This window comes from Sarcophilus harrisii, chromosome 5, assembly GCF_902635505.1.
Source record: "Sarcophilus harrisii chromosome 5, mSarHar1.11, whole genome shotgun sequence".
NCBI lineage: Eukaryota > Metazoa > Chordata > Mammalia > Dasyuromorphia > Dasyuridae > Sarcophilus > Sarcophilus harrisii.
Genome location: NC_045430.1, coordinates 199840542 through 199859274, shown reverse-complemented (window position 1 = coordinate 199859274; position 18733 = coordinate 199840542). Strand labels below are relative to the sequence as shown.

The following is an 18733-nucleotide window of genomic DNA, read 5'->3' as shown; positions in this document are numbered from 1 at the left end:
CTTCTTCCACCAGGCTGGGGACCTCAGAGGAGGGTGGTGTTCTATATGCTGTGAAGAGGATGAAACCCTCCAGGCCCTTGAGAGAAGAGAGGGAGAAGTTGGAGAAGCGTCTCCTTCATGAGTAAGAAATCTAGCAGCACTGATCATTGTGATCAAGTCCTAAGGAACCCTGGTTCCAGAGAGATGAAATGTACTCACCTTTCTGCAGTTTCCTGTGAAACCAGAGGGCAGCTTGCTCTCAGACTTAATAAATTCCCTATAGAAACCTTTCCTGTCTCCCCCACAAGTCAAACAGGTTTCCAATCTAGGCCCCTACCTTGAAGATAACAAGCTTCCTAGCCATATTTTAAGTCCTGTGGGTAATACAATGTAGTCCCTGCCTTCAAGCAGCTTGCAGTCTACATGGGGAGCTAAGGCACTACAACTCTGAAACAGAGAACATTATATACTATTTAAGCAAGAGCCAAAGGAGTCTCAACTTTTGAAACATTCTGAAAATGCCTAAAATGGCCATGACAATTGGTTTAGAATTCCAAAGAGTGGGAGGAGTGTGGAATAGAAATAGTGAGAAAAACAACCTGATTATAATAATGTTTGCACATTTGATGAGGAGAAATGAGACAGTTTAGAGTCAAGGACACTTGGATTCAAGTCTTAGTTATGTGAGTATGGACAAGTCATTTGACCCGTTGGTATTACAAGGCAACTTTAAGACTCTTAAACTACAGATAATACCTAGTCTGAATCTCTCCCTTCAGAAAAAGTTTCCATACCACAGATAAAATTCTAGGTCAGAACCAAAGATAGACAGATAGAGTCTTGATGCCAGATTGAGCAACGACTTGATGGCCAAGCAAAGGGAAGTTACTGCCTGGTGGATATCCCACTGAACTCTACTTTTACTTTCAGACCTAATACAATGCCCAGCAGGAACAGAGCACCACTACAAGAAATATTTTACTTAAACTGAAGCATATAGGTGGGAAATAAAAAATCCTATGTTCTGTTCCCTCTGGATAGCAGCAGGAACCAGTCACCATATGTTCTTGTTTGTGCTTCATTTTCAGAGGACTAATGACATCATATGGTAATGTCTTGACTAGTGCATGAATTGGATTGAAGTGAGGCAAAATTGCATAAAATTGTTAGCCTTGTTCTCTCTTCCTGAGTCATTAAAGTCCAATGTCAAGAAAAAAGTCAGGGTAACTGGGGATGGATTGGGATGCAGCATCTTTGATGGCAGACCAGGTTCTAAGTGCTCCACAGTGATTGCTTTAGCCACCTTCATGGCTTTTGGAACAAAGTGTTCTCATCTACTCAGTGCTGGGAAAGTCTTCACAAGTCTGAAGAGTTTGAGACTCATCAGTGACCCTCAGTCTGGTTTAGCCCATCTACCAAGATGGTTTTATTAAGGTGTGGCCTCTGTGCACACTATAGCTTCTTGGAACCTCAGATGAGAGTTGGGTAAGAGGTAGACATCAAATATGGATGAACATTCCTAAAAAGAGCTCAGCAGAGGTGCATAATCTTTCTTAAATACCTTATATACTTTAATTAATCACTATCTACAATGAAGTTAAGATGATACAATTGGATTAGGAAGAAAAAAAGGTTCTTGATTTCTCTCTCCTTACTTTCAGTTTCTTTGCACCATTCCTGAGTTTTACTACCTCTTTTAGTTCATAAAAAAAAAAAAAGATCTCCCTTTTCTTGATCACCCTCACAAAACAGGGTCATATAACTTCCCCAGAAAAGAATGAGAAACTCCCAGAAGACCAGGCCACATTCCAATTGACTATTAACTACTCTAGGGAAAGCACTATTTTGATTTTGTCTTTGTGTAAACAGAAGCCAGATCAGTTCAAACTTGAGGGTCTCTCAACAATAATAATCCCTAGGAACATCAAAATCTGGCTTATGTTTCTCAAAGTGTCTTCAACTACCCTGAAAATCCATGAACTAATAAATGTATTAAACATAGAACAGATTGGTTTAACACAGAAAGAACTCATCTCTGAATTCTTGATTAAGTAATAATAGAGAGCCCTACTGGTAAATTCTGTTTCCCTCTCTAGAGGTTTGAGTCCCAATCCCACAAACCCAATTCATTTAGTGAAGGACTTGCTTCTTAATTGAAATCACAGATCTGATGATCTTTGTAGCATCTATGATATAGTTACATTTCCAAAGCCTATATCCCCCACTTACCTCCTTCTTTACACAGTTCCTTTGGCCTGCAATGGGCCTTTCTTTCCAGTCCACAACCATCCTTACTTCTGCCTTTTCTCAGCATATTTCTCCATTCTGGGCACCTTATTTCTTTCACCCAAAAAACAAGTCCTTCTTTTACTTCGTGGCCTTAGACTTCTCTCCCCAGCTTAAGATCACTAACCTGGAAGTTTCATTCTCCCTTGTGCAAATTCCCTATAAATTGCTGGAGAAAGAAAGGGGGAAAATGAGTTGCTTCAACTCCTAACAACTCACGCCTATGGCATTTGTATCAGCAGAAAAACAGTGCAATGAAAATAACAACTATTTAACTGGTGTTTCTTAAACGGAATTGAATCAAATTGAATTGAATGTGTTAGAATTTTCATGGGTGAGATACTTCACTCATTTCTCTAGGAAATTAAGTCAAGTCGAACAGGCAATTGACCAAATTGACTTAGGTCATGGGAATAACTTATGATAAAGTTTTCAAATGAGGCGAACAGAATTTGAAGACTACTGGTCAACAAATCATCAAATAATTTTAAGAGACCACATGGACGTGACTCTTTACCAGCTTCCTTTAAAAAGCCTCAATTTTTCCCTGCTGGCAATTTTCAATCTAATGGAAATATATTCAGCACAGAGCAACAGAAACTTGGGTTTTCATCTCATGCAGAAAGAAAAAGGGAAAATTCTTAAAACTTTTTATTTGTCTTTCTATTGAATCCAAACTGCTTCTCCCCATCCAAAAGGCCTATATTTTCACAAGTTCATCCTTTGTCTGCAAGAGGCAAGATGCCTCCAAGGGAGACTCAAGGGAGATTTGTTATTAGGAATAAGGTTCCAAAATACCCAAGCTTTTTGGTAATGTTATAGATTTGGTGTTAGTTTTTATCATCCTCTAAGAATTGCATGGAGCAGCTAGGTGGCAGTGAATAGAATGCCAAGCCTGGAGAAAGGGAGATTCATCTTCCTGAATTCAAATCTGGCACCAGACACACTTACTAGTTGTGTGAACCTGGCAAAAGTTTCTTTATCTGTAGAGTGAGCTGAAGAAAGAAATGGAGAGCTCCTTCATTCTGAATTATGTAGTAATATGTTCTTAAGTTGAGACTATGATTTCCCTTCTAGTGGCCATCCTCTAATTACTAATAGATACTCTTGCTAATTGTATGTATAATATTTTAAATTTTGCAGATTACAGTAGATCAGAATTTAAAGCTGGAAAGACCCCTAAGTTAGGTAGTCCAACTCCCTCCATTTTACATAGGAAGAATCTGAACTCTAAACAGGCAAAGTTACATGATTAAGGTCACAGAGGGAGCAAATAACCCAGGTAGTATTTTATTGTTTCCACTACCCCCATACAATTTTGTTGATAATACCAGAGTGTCTTGTCAGCCTTTCTCCAACTCTCAAGTAAATCAGTGATAGGGGGAGAAGAGAACATTCTTTCCTTCTTCTGTTTTCAACATTAATGAAACAGATCAATATTTAGTGTGGACCTTAAAGCCATATCCCTAGACAAATAATATTTAAGAGAGCAAATAGATATAATTCTAGCCCATTACAACTTCTCTCTGAGGAGAGAAAAACCCCAAGTTCCTGCTTTCCTTCCTGGAAAGAATTAAAGTCCTACTTAGAGAAGCACATGATAATCCCATGCTGCATGTGGGGAAAGCCTTGATTATATACATATGTATATGTAATCTCATTTAATCCTCATAACAACTTTGTGAAGTAGGTATTATCCATAACATTCTCTTATTCAGGTTAAAAATCCTCTGTTCATCCAATCCATCCTAATATGATATAATTTCAAACACCTCCACTATCCTGATTGTCCTCCAATGTACATGTTTGTGAAAGACACTTATAAATTCAGGGAATTGTAAGGCACCTCTCAGTCCAAATCTAAGATCTCTTGCCCTGGTATGCAAATACTCTTCAAAAATATGGCCTCACAACTGATCTAACAATGAAACATGACCTCCTTGGCTCTAGACATGCTTTTCTCAATATACTCTAAGATTTGGAGGGAGAGGGGGTAAACTACCATTCCCATGACTTATCTAAAATAACTAAAATTCTTTCCTTATGTCTTTGTTTGTTCAGGGTAACATCTAAACAGGCAGAGCAATGACATCAAAAAGCCTTCAATTTGCAATCCCAACTTCCCCACCAAAAAAAAAATCTTCCCTATCATCTATTCATTGCTGTTTGTAATTCTGTTCTTGGTGAGTCATAACAAAAGCCAGAGGTACTTCATTGGGTCATGGATTGACTTCTTAAATTCTCTTCCAACTTCAAGATTCTGTTATATTAAAGCTGAAGAAGACAGACCTTAGAAAAGATAATGTGGTCTTAGCAGGATGTACAATGACAAATGTTTAAAAAGAGGCTCTTTACCCCCTCAACAAAAAAAAAAGTGTGTACTATGCGTTTAAATTTAATCTGCATTATTAACATTTTCTTAAGTGTGGACAATCACCAAAGTCGTTTCTGAAGGAGAAATATTCATACTGAAAATTTAACCATCAGCTTTCAGAGCCTGGAGGAGCTGACTCCAATATACTTCTTGATGTAATGGAAAGAAGAGTGAATTTGGATTGGAAAACCTAAATGTTAATCTGATTCTGTCTTATTATCTATGAAAAATTGGACATGAAAAATTTCTAAATCTCTATGAGCTTAACTATCTACTCTTTAAAAAAAAAAAAAAAAAAAAAAGAGGGAAGGGGGAATTTGAATTAAAAAATCTCCAAGGTCCCTTTCAATCATAAAGTCTGCTAAGTGGAAGGTTTAAGACTAGCTGCTTCCTTTTCAACCTCATTGTTTGTCCTTCATTCTGCAAGAGGACCATGACATCAGGGAGGTGATGCCATGACATGCAAGGGAATTGGATTTAAGCGAGGGAGGGCTGTGCAAGGTAACTTGCCTCACTTTCCCCTCCAGAGCCATCTGGGTTCAGTGGCAGCATATAGATCAAGATGACTGGAAATGGCTCTAGATAAAATGGGAGACCTTGGTCTTTTTAAGTAAAAGTCTTCAACAGGTCTCAGTTTGACTAAGGCAGCACACGTTCAGTGATTAAGGCAAGGCAGTAATTAAGGCAAGAATCTTCTTTTACCTAGTTCCAAAAATAATAATAATAATAAATCTAAATGGATGAATGAATCTGGGAGGGGAAGACCCTCAAGGTTTCTGGCCAGAAGAGAAATGATTGCTATTTACTTCAGTCTGAGTCGGTCAGGACCTAACCAAGGGCTGATCAAAAGAGTGGCTCTAAGTAGCAGAGGCGTGCTGGGAACCTCAGCTGAGGTGTGTGAGCAATTTCTTTTCTTTATGAGACCAGAGCAAAGCTTCTTAAGATGTGGGTTTGGTTCATAGAATGTGAGGTGGCAAAATTATGATTTATTATTAATAAATATTTGATTTGGATAACTATTTTTTATACCTACATACCCAAACTGGTGGAAAAATTTTCTTGGTAGTGGAAAAAAAGGTGTGGCAAGTGGAAAAAGTTTAAGAACCCCTGAGCTAAAGAATCAACCAAGCAATCAATAAATCTCCAATGAGCAGGGTTGGGGGATGGGGAGATAACAGAAAATAAATAAGTAGATAGATGAATGAATGAATGATAATAATAATAGCATTTAAATAGATAGCGCTTTAAATTTTGCAAAGTCACTTTACGTCTCACTTGATTTAGTTCCCATCCTCAAGTTTATATTCTTTATAGGGAAGTTACATGTGCATATAGCAGTAGATACTGTGCAATCTAAAACGCAAAATAATGAGGGGAAAGAGAATCTTGCAGGTACAGGGGAGGGAGCAAGAAAGTTTTGAGCAGGGATTATCACTAGAGCTTAGATTTGATGAAAGATAGGATTGTTCATCAAACAAAAAAAAAAGGCGGGGGGGGGGGGGGGGGGGGGGGGGGGGGGGGGGGGGGGAAGGGGAGGTGATGCATTTCGGATCGGGGGACGATAGTCTCTGCAAAGGTGCAAAAGATGGGGAGATAGGAAATGAGACGGGGGAGGGGCAGGGAGCCGTGTATGAAGATCAACAAGTAGATCACTGACAGACTGTGCAATAAAGTGTGTGGAGGCGAGTAATTATCTGAAAAGGGAGGCTGGACCTAGACTGTGACGGAAGGAGGCCACCAGAGGGCGGATGGGACCTGCTCTGTATTCGGGATTGTCCCGGGAAAGCCCGGGGGCTCTCTAATTGGATAGCTCCTGGCAACTGCAGCGGCCCTTCGGTAAAGGTTGACCACGACCACGCACAGGCAAATGGATGGCCAAAACCCCTTCCCCAACAGTCGGATGAAAGGCAGGTTCGGACGGGGATGCCGAGAGTTGTAGTATCCCTCCTCCCTTTTGGAGGCCAAGCAGAGGGGCAAACAGGAGATGGGGCGAAGTCCCTTTTAGGCTGGGCTTAGAAAAAGCTCTTGGGGATATGCGGTTCCCTTGCTCTGGCTCGGAACTGCAGTCGAAACGGACTCCAGGCAGGATTTGGGGAGAATTGTCTAGCCTTGGGTTTCCTGGATGCCAGAACCGCGCTCCCTTGGATTCCGAGTTTGTCCCGGATTCAAATTTCTGGAGTGCCTACCTCCAGCCTCCTCCAAGTTTCCTTGGTCCCCAGCCAGGAAAAGAGTCCGACCTTGATCCCTGACTCTGACCTTGACTCAGGACCAAAGGAAAGAACACCAGCCTCCCTGCTCATTCCCCCTGAGGAATGAGGAGCTGGCGAACGAATCAGCTAGCCATCTGAGCCGGTGAAGGGAAGTCATGGTCAGTGGCAGCCAGCTTTGGTCAGAAACTCTGAGGTCTTCCCCTCCCAGATTTATTGATTTATTTGAATTTTTTTAACTAGGTGAAAGGAGAAATTTTTGCCTCAATTGTTGCCTAGCCTTAATCATTAACTAATGGTCAAGGTTGTTGTATGAAGAATTCTGGTTTAAGTTCAGGTTGGACTCTGACTTCTACAATCCATTTCAAATCTCCAATTCTTAGATTCTGTGGAGAGGTGAATCCATTACTATTATCGTCCATTAACACTTTTACAACAAGCTAGTGGAGACCTGGATTCTGCCAAAAAATGCCAGTTTGAGCTAAGAAAAACAGGCTACTGCTACTGCTGCTGTCTCCCTCCACCTGGAAGCTTACAGCATTTCTTCTTACTCACTTGACAGCCGCCAGGAGACAGAATTCATCCATTCTTTTGTGTGCACAATGAGTTCACACTTTACTTCAAGAAGAACTAAGTGAGATAGCAAATGTTAAGTATTTTGCAAACTTTAAAATGCTGAAAATTCAAAAGATATCTTTGGCTTTACTGGCTAGATTTCTTAAGGGCTAAAGCCTTAAACCAAAACCAATCTGATTCTCATTGATTGGCCATCAATAAGGTTCTGGGCCAAGCCCCATTTAATCATTTGGGTCCTGATTGACTCAGAATGAATGTAAATAACAATCATTTCTGTTTTGGCCAGAGGGTCTTCCCTTCCCTTCCCCTCCCCTCCCAAAAAAAGGGGATTTTAAAAATTTGGATGATTTATTTGGATTTTTTTTTAACTACGTGAAAGAAGCCACTCTCTGCCTCAATTGCTTCCAAGCTTAATTCACTGAATGGCTGTGGCCTCAGTCAAACTACTTGTTAGAGATCTTAGCTTAAAAAGGCCAAGGTCTCCCACTGCATCCAGAACCATCTTCAGTTACCAGATCTTTATCTGGACCACAGAATCCGGATGGCTCTGGAGGGAAAAGTGAGGCTGATGACCTTGCATAGCTCTCCCTCACTCAAATCCAATTCATCTGCATGTCATTACATCATCTCCCAGATGTCTTGGTCCTCTTCAAGAATACAGGACAAACAACTATTAGATCCTGACAACACCTCCTTGAATAAAATAAAACAAAAGATTTTTTTTTTCAGGTGTGTGTGTTCTTTGGTATAAGTAACTTGAGGTAAGGAACCTCCCATATCCAATGCAGATCTGCTTCTGTTCTATACTTTATAGTCCAACTTTATATATATCTGTGAGAACTGCCTAAAGGCTGGGAGATTGACTTTCTCACTGATAATCAGTATATCTCAGAAGCATGACAAACTCGGAGCTTTCTGATCCCCAGAGTTCCTTTATTTATTATGTTAGACTGATCTATAAAGCCCTCTTGCCAAAGAGAAAACAGGGCCCAGGAGATATAAGGATGCTAATTCTGATCCTGTGGCAAGTTAGTCAACCAATCAAAAGACATTCATTAATTATCTACTTAATGTTGGGCATTAGGTAAGCAGTTGAAATAGACAAAATCAAAGTGGTTCTTACCTTTAAAAAACTTACACTCTAAGTACTTCCCTAATCTCAATCCACTTTATCACATGGCCAGTATATTAGCTTTACTTCATGTGTCCAGGTAAGGCAGGAGTGCTTCTATTTATGGCTATATATATATATATATATATAATGTCTATTTATGGCACTACTATATCCAACTTATGGATTAATTAGGCCATTTATTACTTTTTTTCCCTCCTTTCCTTCCTCTTCTTCATTAGCTGGGTAGTATCACTACACACAAATCCTTTCTCAACTTCCCTTGTGTAATGGAAATACATGATTTCATTCATGTCAGTACTCTATACTATTGCTGATGTCAACCTTTTAGGCCTCAATAGTTTATAAATCATTGTGTTCAAAAAAGGTTATCACCTAGTGGCTAACCTTTGGATAATGAGCCTCTGAATTTACCGAGGGTGAGCCTCAAATTGCACACAAGCGATATGTCCAACCCCAAACCTATACTTAAATCATTTCCTGATGAGCCCCCTGCTAGCTTTTGGTGCATTAATGTAGCTAGGGCTTTCCTTCCCATTACAAGACTACAGTGGGAGAAGTACGAAGATAGCCCATATATAATACACACGTAATAAAGAGTGATTCACAATTCCTGGGACTCCTCTTTTGAGTTCTCAAGCAAGTCACTCCATTAGTGGCTAGATTGGTCTACTTCCTCACAGGACAAAGTCTCTAATTGGATAGGTCAATCCACTGGATTTCCCAGGCTGGTTCCTTAATAGCCAGCTGCCATTTCTACTATCTCTAACTTCAGTCACAGGTATAATCCTCAGCAGGGAGACTGGCCCTTACCTCAAAGCCAGAGATAGAAAACAAAGGAGATAAAATTTGTTTAATGGAAAGAGTAAGCCTCTCAGAAATCAGATGTAATTCTTTCTATCTCACTGTGTCTCTTTCTCTACCCCCCCCCCCCAATCACTCTTTTCTTCTTTCTTCTCTCTCCCACTGATCCCATGATCAGAATTCATATATGTTTTGAACAGTAATAAAAATATTATACTCTTTCCATGTCCTCTTCTGATCTCCTCCTAATGGAAAAAAAAAATATCCTGCCCTTCCTTTTAAAAAACAGGTTCCCCTTTCTCACTCCTTAGTTATACACATCCAATAACTAAACCAGCTTGGGCCAATGTCCATTAAGTTTTTTGATAACTATTTCAAAAAGCATGAAGGATAAAAGTTAGCAACTGGGGGACCAAATGTCTAAAAGATAGATGCATTGATCAAAACCAATAAGGAAAAAAATTGTCCTTTCTCCTCTTATTGCCCCCTTCCCTTCAACAATGGAGTTGAAAGAATAACAGATTAGATTGGTAAATGGAGAGCAGCCTACCTAAGCAGCAAGAAGAAGATAGTAAAATAAAGTGTTAAGGACAAAGTGTGCCCATCTGAACTAATCTTTCCATAATTTCTTGGTTCCACTCAATTTAATATAGTCTAGTTTAGTTCCCACTCTACTCTCATCCATAATCAGTTTCTATAATCTCCATTCAAATCTGTCTACTGGTGGAAGGCCAGCAGCCATTATAAAGTTCCTAGCTCAGACCATCCCAGAAATATCATCCAAATCTCCAGCATAGTCACCATCCTTCTCAGAACTATCATGTTCAAAATTACAAGTACTTTAAGAACTCTGGGAAATGTCTGTCTGCCTATAAACAAACCCTTTCAGTACCTCAGGTTTCCAAGGTAACACTTCTGGGTAAGATCAAAGGCAGGGTTATATTCATAAACATTTATAATAAACCCTGATCTCTCTAAATCCCAAGATTTATAAGGTCCCAGGATGCCAAAACATTCTGAATATGAAAAAGAAAAGTTTATTGCAGTAATCACTTTGACTATGATTGTAAATTGATAACAAGCCATATCCACTATGACCAATACCCCTTTAGGAAAGACTAAGCTCCTATATCTAGGAAGAAAAAAAATTTTTGGTTACATGAACAAAGGAAGAAAGGAAGGAAGGGATGCCTTGGTACTATTAGCATTTGCATCTCTTGCATGTCCTCACATTAATGTCAATACCTCACATGTCTTTATTATTCCATGTATATGTATATATATGCATATATAGTATATCCATACATACATCAATTAAAGGCTATTTCCATATTTCTTGTAGGCTGGAAGAACAAGGACCAACCCAACTACTGATCTACATGAAAGCTTTGACCTTTTCCATTTCTGACCTGGGCCCCTCCTTAGCAGTCTACATAATGGGAGCAGATTTATACCTGGTTAAGTTTTAGCCCTGATGCATCTTAGAATGCTACAATTCAGTTGAACCCCCAGTCTCAGTCTTTCCTGGTAACAGATGCAGGGTATAATTGTACAAACCTTTCATCTGTTACCATTATACAATTATTGTACAATTATACCCTGCACATGAATAATTCTTAATGGTAATTCCGAATAGAATTTTTATCCCCCATCCCAGTGGGCAGTGGGACCAGGATGCATGGAGTTGGGAATAGGAAAGGGAAAGGCTCATAGTGCCAAGTTTTTATGATTTAAGAGTTGATGGGGATATTGGAGATATTTAGAAACAAATTATTTCCCCAAGCTCACACAGGAAATAAGTGGCACAACCAAATTAAGTGGGAAGGGAGAAAAATGAAGGAAAATGAGTTATAAATGGAGGGGCAAAGTACAGTAATCCTTTATTTGTACAATCTTTAAGCACACTGAAAAATATATTCTATAAAAGTGAAGTGAATTATACCGATTTGAACTTCCATCTCTCAGCCCTCCTCCCACATGACACCACAGATTGAAGCTCTATACCCCAGAGTCTCAAGTCTCAGACCTCTTTGTTCCCACATTTGCTACAAATGAGATGATAATAGCAGGAGTAATAGTTCTGACCAAAGCAGCTATGCTCAGTAAGATGGGAATCTTCAAAGGCTTGGGACACCAAGGAATTCCAGGGAATAGCAGCCACTAGATAGCCCATATACACCTACAAGATCCAGTCCTTCCACTCTCTTGGACTTCTCACCACCATCATGGACCTACTCTCTCATCTTTTCCTATAGTTAGGGGTTGGAAAGCAGAACACAGCAGATGTGAATCCAGTAAACCGTCTTTGTATGGTCTTATTACAGAGGATATTCTAGGTGGAGGAACACTGAGCTTAGTTTAGGTGCCCCTCAGTTCCACAGCCATCGTTGAATGCATAAGTCTGGAGAGAGCCTTCTTGGGCAAAGCTCCAGCTCCAGCAAGGGTTGAAGTAACATCACTGCTGCTCAGAGACCTCAGAGCATTGGGGTGGGGTAGGGGACATTCTGGCATGGGTACGCTGATGGTTAAGGAGGAAGCGGGCCTCTCGGAAACAGCGCCTGCACTGAGCACACTGGTAAGGTTTCTTGCCACTATGGATGCGCCGATGGGTGAGCAGATTCTGTTTGAGGCTGAATCGCCGTCCACACTCAGGACACGAGAAAGGACGCTCACCTGTGTGGATGCGTTGGTGGACAGAGAGGTTGTGCTGGATGCTGAAGGCCTTGCCACACTCAGGGCAAACATACAAAGCCCTCCCTGCTCCATTCATTCCAGTGTGAGCCTTATGGTGCCGAACTAGGCTAGACTGCTGAGGGAAGGTCTGCCCACACAAGAGACATCGGTAGGCCTGTTCCTCTGCTGGGTGGTGGATAACGAGCCCCTGATCATCACTGGGACTCTCCTCATCAGCCTCGGGAGGCTCTCCTCCTAGGGGGGACAGGTCCGACATGGGCACTTCCAACAGTTCAAGGGTTCCATTCATTAAGTCACCAACTTCTGGGGAGACACAGAGAGAAAGGGTTTAGGAAAATGGAATGGTTCCTCTCTTCCTCTGGCTTCTGACTAGTCCAGACCAGGAAAATTTCCCTGCTTACGTTTCCTAAAGAAGCTATTAATATTTTACATATGAAATCATACCAGTTGATTCTAGAACAGACTTTATATTGTCTACAATACAGTTGTCGACCTCACCCTAAATATCCCCAGTCGCAGATTAAATCTAATTTGGAAATGTTTAATAGAATTAAAATATACTGCAAGATAATGTTAATTTGTGGTTTTCTAAGTCAGTGATCCCACAGGGTTCCTTTTCCTGGTCTAGATTAAGGCCATCATTTTACAGGTAAAGAAAGAAAGAACCAGAGAGAATGTGTATTGTAGTAGTTGTTGTTGATGATCTGGGCTTGTGATTCCAATTATCATGGGAACTCCTTGTGAAGAATCTCCCTACCTAATGCAGGATAACAATTCATCTCTAGATTCTATTCTTAGAAAATCTTTCAATTCAAGGACCACTCATGAATCCAGAGGAGAGATGAAGCATGCTGCCCAGCTTTTGACAGGGAGATGATGGATGGCCTTCGAATGAGTTTACATGAAACCTATATTTTTGGATGTGGCCAATGAAGGAATGTTTTGCTTGACTATGCATATTTTTTGTGCATAGGATTTTTTCCTTTTTAAAAAACTAATGATGAGAAAGGAGGAAAAAAGAAAGTAAATTTTTTTGGTTGAATATAAAACAATTTCAACAAATAAACTACAAAAAAGGGTTTCTGAAGTATATCATGGTTAACTGACTTGTCCAAAGTCATAGGGAAAGTATAATAGATTTGTATTAAGCAGAGCTTAAATGCATATCCTCAAGCATCTTGCATAGTGCCCAACACTGCTTGTGGACTGATTGCCTCCTAGCTTCAAGGCCAAACTCCCTCCATTGCATTATACTATTTGTAAAGTAACTCTTCATATTATGTCCGTTACAACTAAAGACTCCATTGTTATCCCTGAAGATGAAGTGATGATGCCTTGTGTTTCTTAGTACCCTCAATGCTACCAGAAGTGAGCATTCATTAGAGGAGTCAATAAATATTTATAGATTAACTCAAATTAATCCTTGGGATTCCTTCATTTATCAGTTTGAAGTCTCAAAGGCCCTCTCTCCCACAGGGTATGTACTCCAGTATAGTAAAAATATTAAAATTTTTTTATTATCATGGGCAGTAGCAAGAGTGTGGGAGTTGGAGTTAAGAAGATTCAAGTTCTAAGTTCAAGTTAGAACCCTGCCTCAGACATGTATTAACTGTATGATACTAACCAAGTCATTTAACCTTGCAGGGCTCAGTTTCCTCAATTGTGAATGGGGTTAACAATAGCATCTACCTTCACAGGGCTGTTGCAAGAATTGAATGAGTTCAGGTATATACAGCATTGTATAAATTCTAGTTATCATTACAATTATGACAGTTACAAAAAGGTCCTTTGTACTTCTTTTAGCATTGTATTTTCTTTCCTACTTCAAAGCACGCAGGGGTTATTTATTCCCATTTTCCAAATAAGAAAACTGAGTTCAATTCAACAAATTCAATTCAGTAAACACTTATTAAGTGCCTACTGTGTGCTAAGCCCTGGTGATACAAGACAAAAATCACTTGTTCAAGGTAGAAGATCCAGCTCCGGTCCCAAGCTTTCCCCTATACTCTCGCTCTCCAGCCTTTCCTGGAATTCGTCAACAAGCATTTATTATGTACCCGACACTACCGGCCATACCCGCTTCGCTTCCCAAAATTCTGCGGTTTAATCTTGAAGGTCAGACTCCAGAGTTTGGGATTAAAGAGTCCTGGATTTTTCATCCCCCATAACCACTGCTATATATTCTTCCCTTCTCCATCTTCCCATGTGTAAAGTGGGGGAGAAGGGAGGGAAGCAGAGATGAGCCGGGATATTGGGAGCGTCGGCGGGACAGAGACCCAGGAGGCCTCTCCCAGGCACGAACCCAAATTTTGGGAGCAGACAGCTCCTTTGAAAGGTCCCCAGTCCTTCCGTTGCATCAGTTCCTGCACCATTTAGATCTCCCTATCATGTCTCCTCCCACCCCAACCCCTGCAGCCCGAGGATGGTCTTCTCTCTCGGCGTTCGTCCGAGGAAGAGCTGGCGGCGATTCCCGACTTCTGCCCCCAACTCCTGTGCCCGTCCCTCCGTCCCAAACTCACAAGTCTGGATTGTGTCCCAGCTCCTCCTCCTGGTTCCGACCCCACGAGAAGCTGCGCTGCGTGCGGGAAATACGGTAACTTTAGGAGCCAGAGCTGGTTCCCACCGCTTCAAGGTAAATTTGCGGTAAATACGGTAAACCTCCAGCTAAGCTTTCCTTTTTAATACAATAGCCCTCCCGCAGGCACCCTTCTCCAGGTACGCGGGCCTGCCCTGCCTTTGACTTGCAGCTCCGTAGGACCGCTGGCCCACCCACGGCACCCCACCCTCAGCAGCAAGCCTCCAGCAAAAAAAGGAGGCTGTAGCCGTGCTACGAGCCGCCCTCTCAAGCCCAGGCCCCAGGCCCCAGCGCTGCACTCAATAATTACGGTAACCCACCCGCAGCGACCTCAGGCAGCTTTAGGTAGATAAGGGAATCTCCTGCTGCAAAAGCCCCCTCGGCTCTTCAGGGCTAGGGAGGCTCTCCGCGCGACTCTCGGCAAATACGGTAAGGCTTCCGCAGTGACAGCCTCAGTCCACCCACCCCCTCCTCGGCGCATCCTTGGTAAATACGGTAACTACCGCAGCGGTCCCCGGCTGGAGCTGGGACTTACGTGATTCTGCCGTCCGTGGGCCGAGTCCGGGGCTCTCCCCCCGACGCACGCCTACCCGACAGCCCCAACCGCCCAGAGGTCTAGCTGGCCCCAAAAGCTGGACCGCAGAAGGGAGGAGAGCTGGCGACGGGGGAGGGGCGACCAGCATCCCAAAGCGGGGGATTACTGGGAGAAAGGGATCCCTGGGATCCAGAAATCATATTATTTCCAGCGGAAGAGTCATTTAGTGCATCTTGTTTTAACAGATGGAGAAACTGAGGCCATAAAAGTTAGTGACCAAGGTCACACAGATGAGAAAAGAAGTCTTCTTTCTCAAAATCTAAAACGCTTTATGGTACAACAGATTGGACCAATAGTCCCCCGGAGGGAGAGCTGGAACTCCCAAGGTCATTCTCCCGTTGGGGCCAAAATAAATTGTGGAGAAACCTCAGGTGACAGCCTAAAATCCTTAACCCTAACGAATTCTTAACTTCAGAGAAATCCTGCCATTACGTACTTATGGGCACTCAAACCTCCTCTGCCCACTCAGAGTAGAAAGGATTTTTCCTTTCCATTTTTGTTTCAAAATTCCCCTTCCCCCACCCCCACACACATATGCACCCAAATTCCTTACCAGCTAGGTCAAATTCTCATCTCCATTTTATAAAGCCAGCTTCCTGGTTCATCTCGTATCAGGCCAGAATTTAGAGGAATTCAATGAAGGCACCAGATCTGGGCTTTTAGGATTTACTCACCAGTGACACTAGATTCCCTGCTTGGAGTGAATCCAGAGGGCCTGTCCTTCAGTCTCAGGGCTTTCATCCTTCACTATTCTCTAAAATGATCCCTAAACTAGAGACATAAAGCTTCATAAATCTGAACTAGCTTTCCTTCCTGGCATTAAATGTCCTCTTCTTCCCTCCAGCCTAAGAGGGAAAAAAAAGCAATGTCTCCAATTTCCCAAAAACTAACTAACTTCATCTAAACCTCAACACTTCACTTATCTTAAAACTTTCTCTCTCTCATCCAATCAATTGCCAAGAGTGTATCCTACTATCACCGAAATTCCAATTCTCATTTTTTCTTTCTACCCCATAGGTCCCTCCTCTGATAAGTCAGCTTTGGCTTCCTGCCCTTGCTTCATTAATATTCCTCTCTCTCATGAATACTCGAATAATTCCTTCTCTGCAGGCTCCTTTTTCAGCTTACAAATACACTCCAAAAGAAAATTGTCCCTTGACCCCACTACTTTTTTTAGCTTTTGCTCCTATCTCTTCTCTTTGCTGCCAAACTCCTAGAAATGGGAGTTTATATTTTTCAGCACTTTGCAGTATGGTTTATAAATTGTCTCTTTAAGTCCACTAATAGCCTTATTACTGCTAATGATCTTTCATCTATATACCTCGTTATTGTTTGTCCTTCATTCTGAAAGAGAATCATGATATATCAGAAAAAGGATACCTTGATATTCGGGGAGAGCTGTGCAAAATCACCTACCTCACTTTCTGGGTCCAGTGGCAGGATGTAGATCAGCAGATGGCACTGGATGCAACAGGAGACCTTGGCCTTTTTAAGCTAAGATCTTTCACAGATCTCATTTTAACTGAGGCCGCACCCATTTAGTGATTAAATCTTGATATCATTGGAGGCAAGGACCTACTCAAAACAAACAAACAAAATCCTCAATCTAAATAAATAAATAAATATGGGAGGGGAAGACCTTCAGGGTTCCTGGACAAAGTAGAAAGGATTTCAATTTACATTCAGTTTGTGTCAATCAGGACCCAAACAATGACAAAATGGGGCTTGGCCTAAGACCGCTTGGTAGCCAATGAAAATCAACTTGGTTTTGGTTTAAGGCCTATATGCTTAAGAAAGAAATCTGTCCAAACAACTCCAAGATACCTTGGGAGGCTTCAGAGGTGAAAAAAGAGGGAAAAGATGCAGTAGTAGGGGTATGATACCCTATGTGGACAGAGGAAGGAGAGAGAAAGACAAGAAAAGAAGGGAGGAAGGGAGAGACTCTTTCAACGCCTCTGCTCTCTACACTCTCCCTTGGAAATTTCATTCTTGTGCAGATTCCCTGTGCAGATGATCCTAAAATTAAATCACCAGTCCCTTTGTTTTCTGAGCTCCAGACCTGCATCGTCAATTGTTTATAAGATTTCTCTACCCAGATGTCCTTTAGGCAATTCAAACTCAAAATGTTCTGTAATGGGAGACCAGTTAGTGAGGGATATATCCTTAGAACTTCCATAATATCTATGTGGTGATTTGATGAACCTGCTTTTGGAAATGCTGGATAGAAGAGCCTTTTTACCCCACCCCCCAACTCACTTCAGAGCATATAAAGGTGCTGTTTCTTTCCTGTTGATTTACCAAGTGGAGACAAAAAAAACCCAAAACAAATCTTTTAAGTGGCTACTGAGCAGCAACTGAGTATCTTTAAAAAGCTGATAACCAAACTTTCTTTCTCTAGTGGTATGTTAGTGAGATAAGAAATATGGTGAGCCTCCTGGAAATCACAGGAAGTAACAATACATAACCTTGAACACATGGTACTCTCTATTATTTGTCTCAGTTGTGTTCCTTCTTATCTAATCTTGGTAAAGGAGTAATGGAGACAGAAAGGACAAGGTTATGACCTTGAGAATTTTGAAAGCCACCAGAAAGTTTCCCAAAAAGGGAGTTTATAAATAGATTCATTCCAGAGGTAGATTGATCCAGAAGCCAAGGCTGTTTGCCTGGGTCCTACAAGCAAGGGAGAAATTTATTGGTTATGACCATTTAGAAGTGAACTTTATGGGGAAGGAGTGTTTAGTAGCTACCACTTTAAATTGGAGCCAACTCTTCCTAAGGACCAAAGTGATAACTTTTGAGAGTTTTGTCTTTCACTTCCTGCTATATTTTCTTTTTCTTTTTTGCTGAGGTAAGTTGGCGTTAAGTGACTTGCCCACGGTCACACATCTGGGAAGTGTCTGAGGTCACATTTGAACTCAAGTCCTCCTGACTTCAAGGCTGGTGCTCTATCTACTGCACCACCTAGCTGCCCCTTTCCTGCTATATTTTCATAGCAAATAGTTCTTTGTAAAAATTAGTTAATGTTACCTGTTAATTAATTAATATTGGAGAGATGTTAACTGGTGGGGAAACTTATCAAATGGGGGCTTATAAACATTAGTATTAAATACTCCAAACCCTAGTGTTCCCTGCTAGGACCCTGAGAGGAGCAGAAGCAGCTACTCTTTGAAAACTCGATCTGTCGATGTGAGAATGGATGGGAGAATAAACCCCAAAGTCTATACTATAGTTCAAGCCAAATCTATTATCGTTCTCCCTAATCCTCCTCTTTCTTCTGATTTCACCATTCCTAGCTCTGGTGATAACATCCATCCATCCAATCTCCCATTCCCACCAATACAGGATTACCTTCAACTCCCTTCTTCTCCCTTATCTCTCATATTTACTCTGGTATCTATCAATCTACCAGAGACTACTTTGTCCTTCCAGATACTTTCTTTCCCCCTTGATTTGATAATATGATATTCTACTTCCTACTTTACCTATGTTTTTCCTGTTTCTTTCACTGGCA

The 18733-nt window shown here is 41.3% G+C and overlaps 2 protein-coding genes across 8 annotated transcripts in view; one reads left to right on the top strand and one right to left on the bottom strand.

Annotated features, from left to right (window-relative positions):
* The window catches only part of LOC100934201, a 34837-nt gene extending 24115 nt beyond the window's left edge, over window positions 1-10722 (top strand). Inside the window, exons 8-9 of one of the 2 annotated variants that reach the window (XM_023504980.2) lie at window positions 14-121; window positions 10701-10722. In XM_023504980.2, the coding sequence (XP_023360748.1) occupies window positions 14-121 (108 nt within the window). In that variant the 3' untranslated portion in view covers window positions 10701-10722. Of the gene's footprint in view, window positions 1-13; window positions 122-4326; window positions 4358-10700 lie in introns of those variants that run through there. The other variant, XM_012551129.3, reaches the window with a different exon arrangement.
* A 491-nt stretch (window positions 10723-11213) lies between these two features.
* On the bottom strand, window positions 11214-17581 carry LOC111721136 (zinc finger protein 22-like). 6 transcript variants are annotated; one of them, XM_023504983.2, is made up of 3 exons: window positions 15897-15985; window positions 14572-14627; window positions 11214-12355 (listed from the first exon to the last, which is right to left on the bottom strand). In XM_023504983.2, the coding sequence occupies exon 3, from the start codon at window positions 12339-12341 to the stop codon at window positions 11814-11816; it is 528 nt and encodes a 175-aa protein (XP_023360751.1). In that variant the 5' UTR covers window positions 12342-12355; window positions 14572-14627; window positions 15897-15985; the 3' UTR covers window positions 11214-11813. The 6 variants fall into 6 exon arrangements, with proteins under 6 accessions (XP_023360751.1, XP_031795246.1, XP_031795245.1 ...); XM_031939386.1 differs by lacking the exons at window positions 14572-14627; window positions 15897-15985 and adding an exon at window positions 16639-17581; XM_031939385.1 differs by lacking the exon at window positions 14572-14627 and having other exon boundaries at window positions 15897-16518.
* Window positions 17582-18733: the final 1152 nt, after the last annotated feature.

What these genes read in the sequence shown, in the direction of transcription:
- LOC111721136 (XM_031939384.1), bottom strand. Translation starts at nt 15,310, where the DNA reads ATGCTGGTCGCCCCTCCCCCGTCGCCAGCTCTCCTCCCTTCTGCGGTC. An exon ending in CCCACGGACGGCAGAATCAC is followed by an intron (nt 12,356 to 15,162) that starts GTAAGTCCCAGC and finishes GTGTCTCCCCAG; the next exon opens with AAGTTGGTGACTTAATGAAT.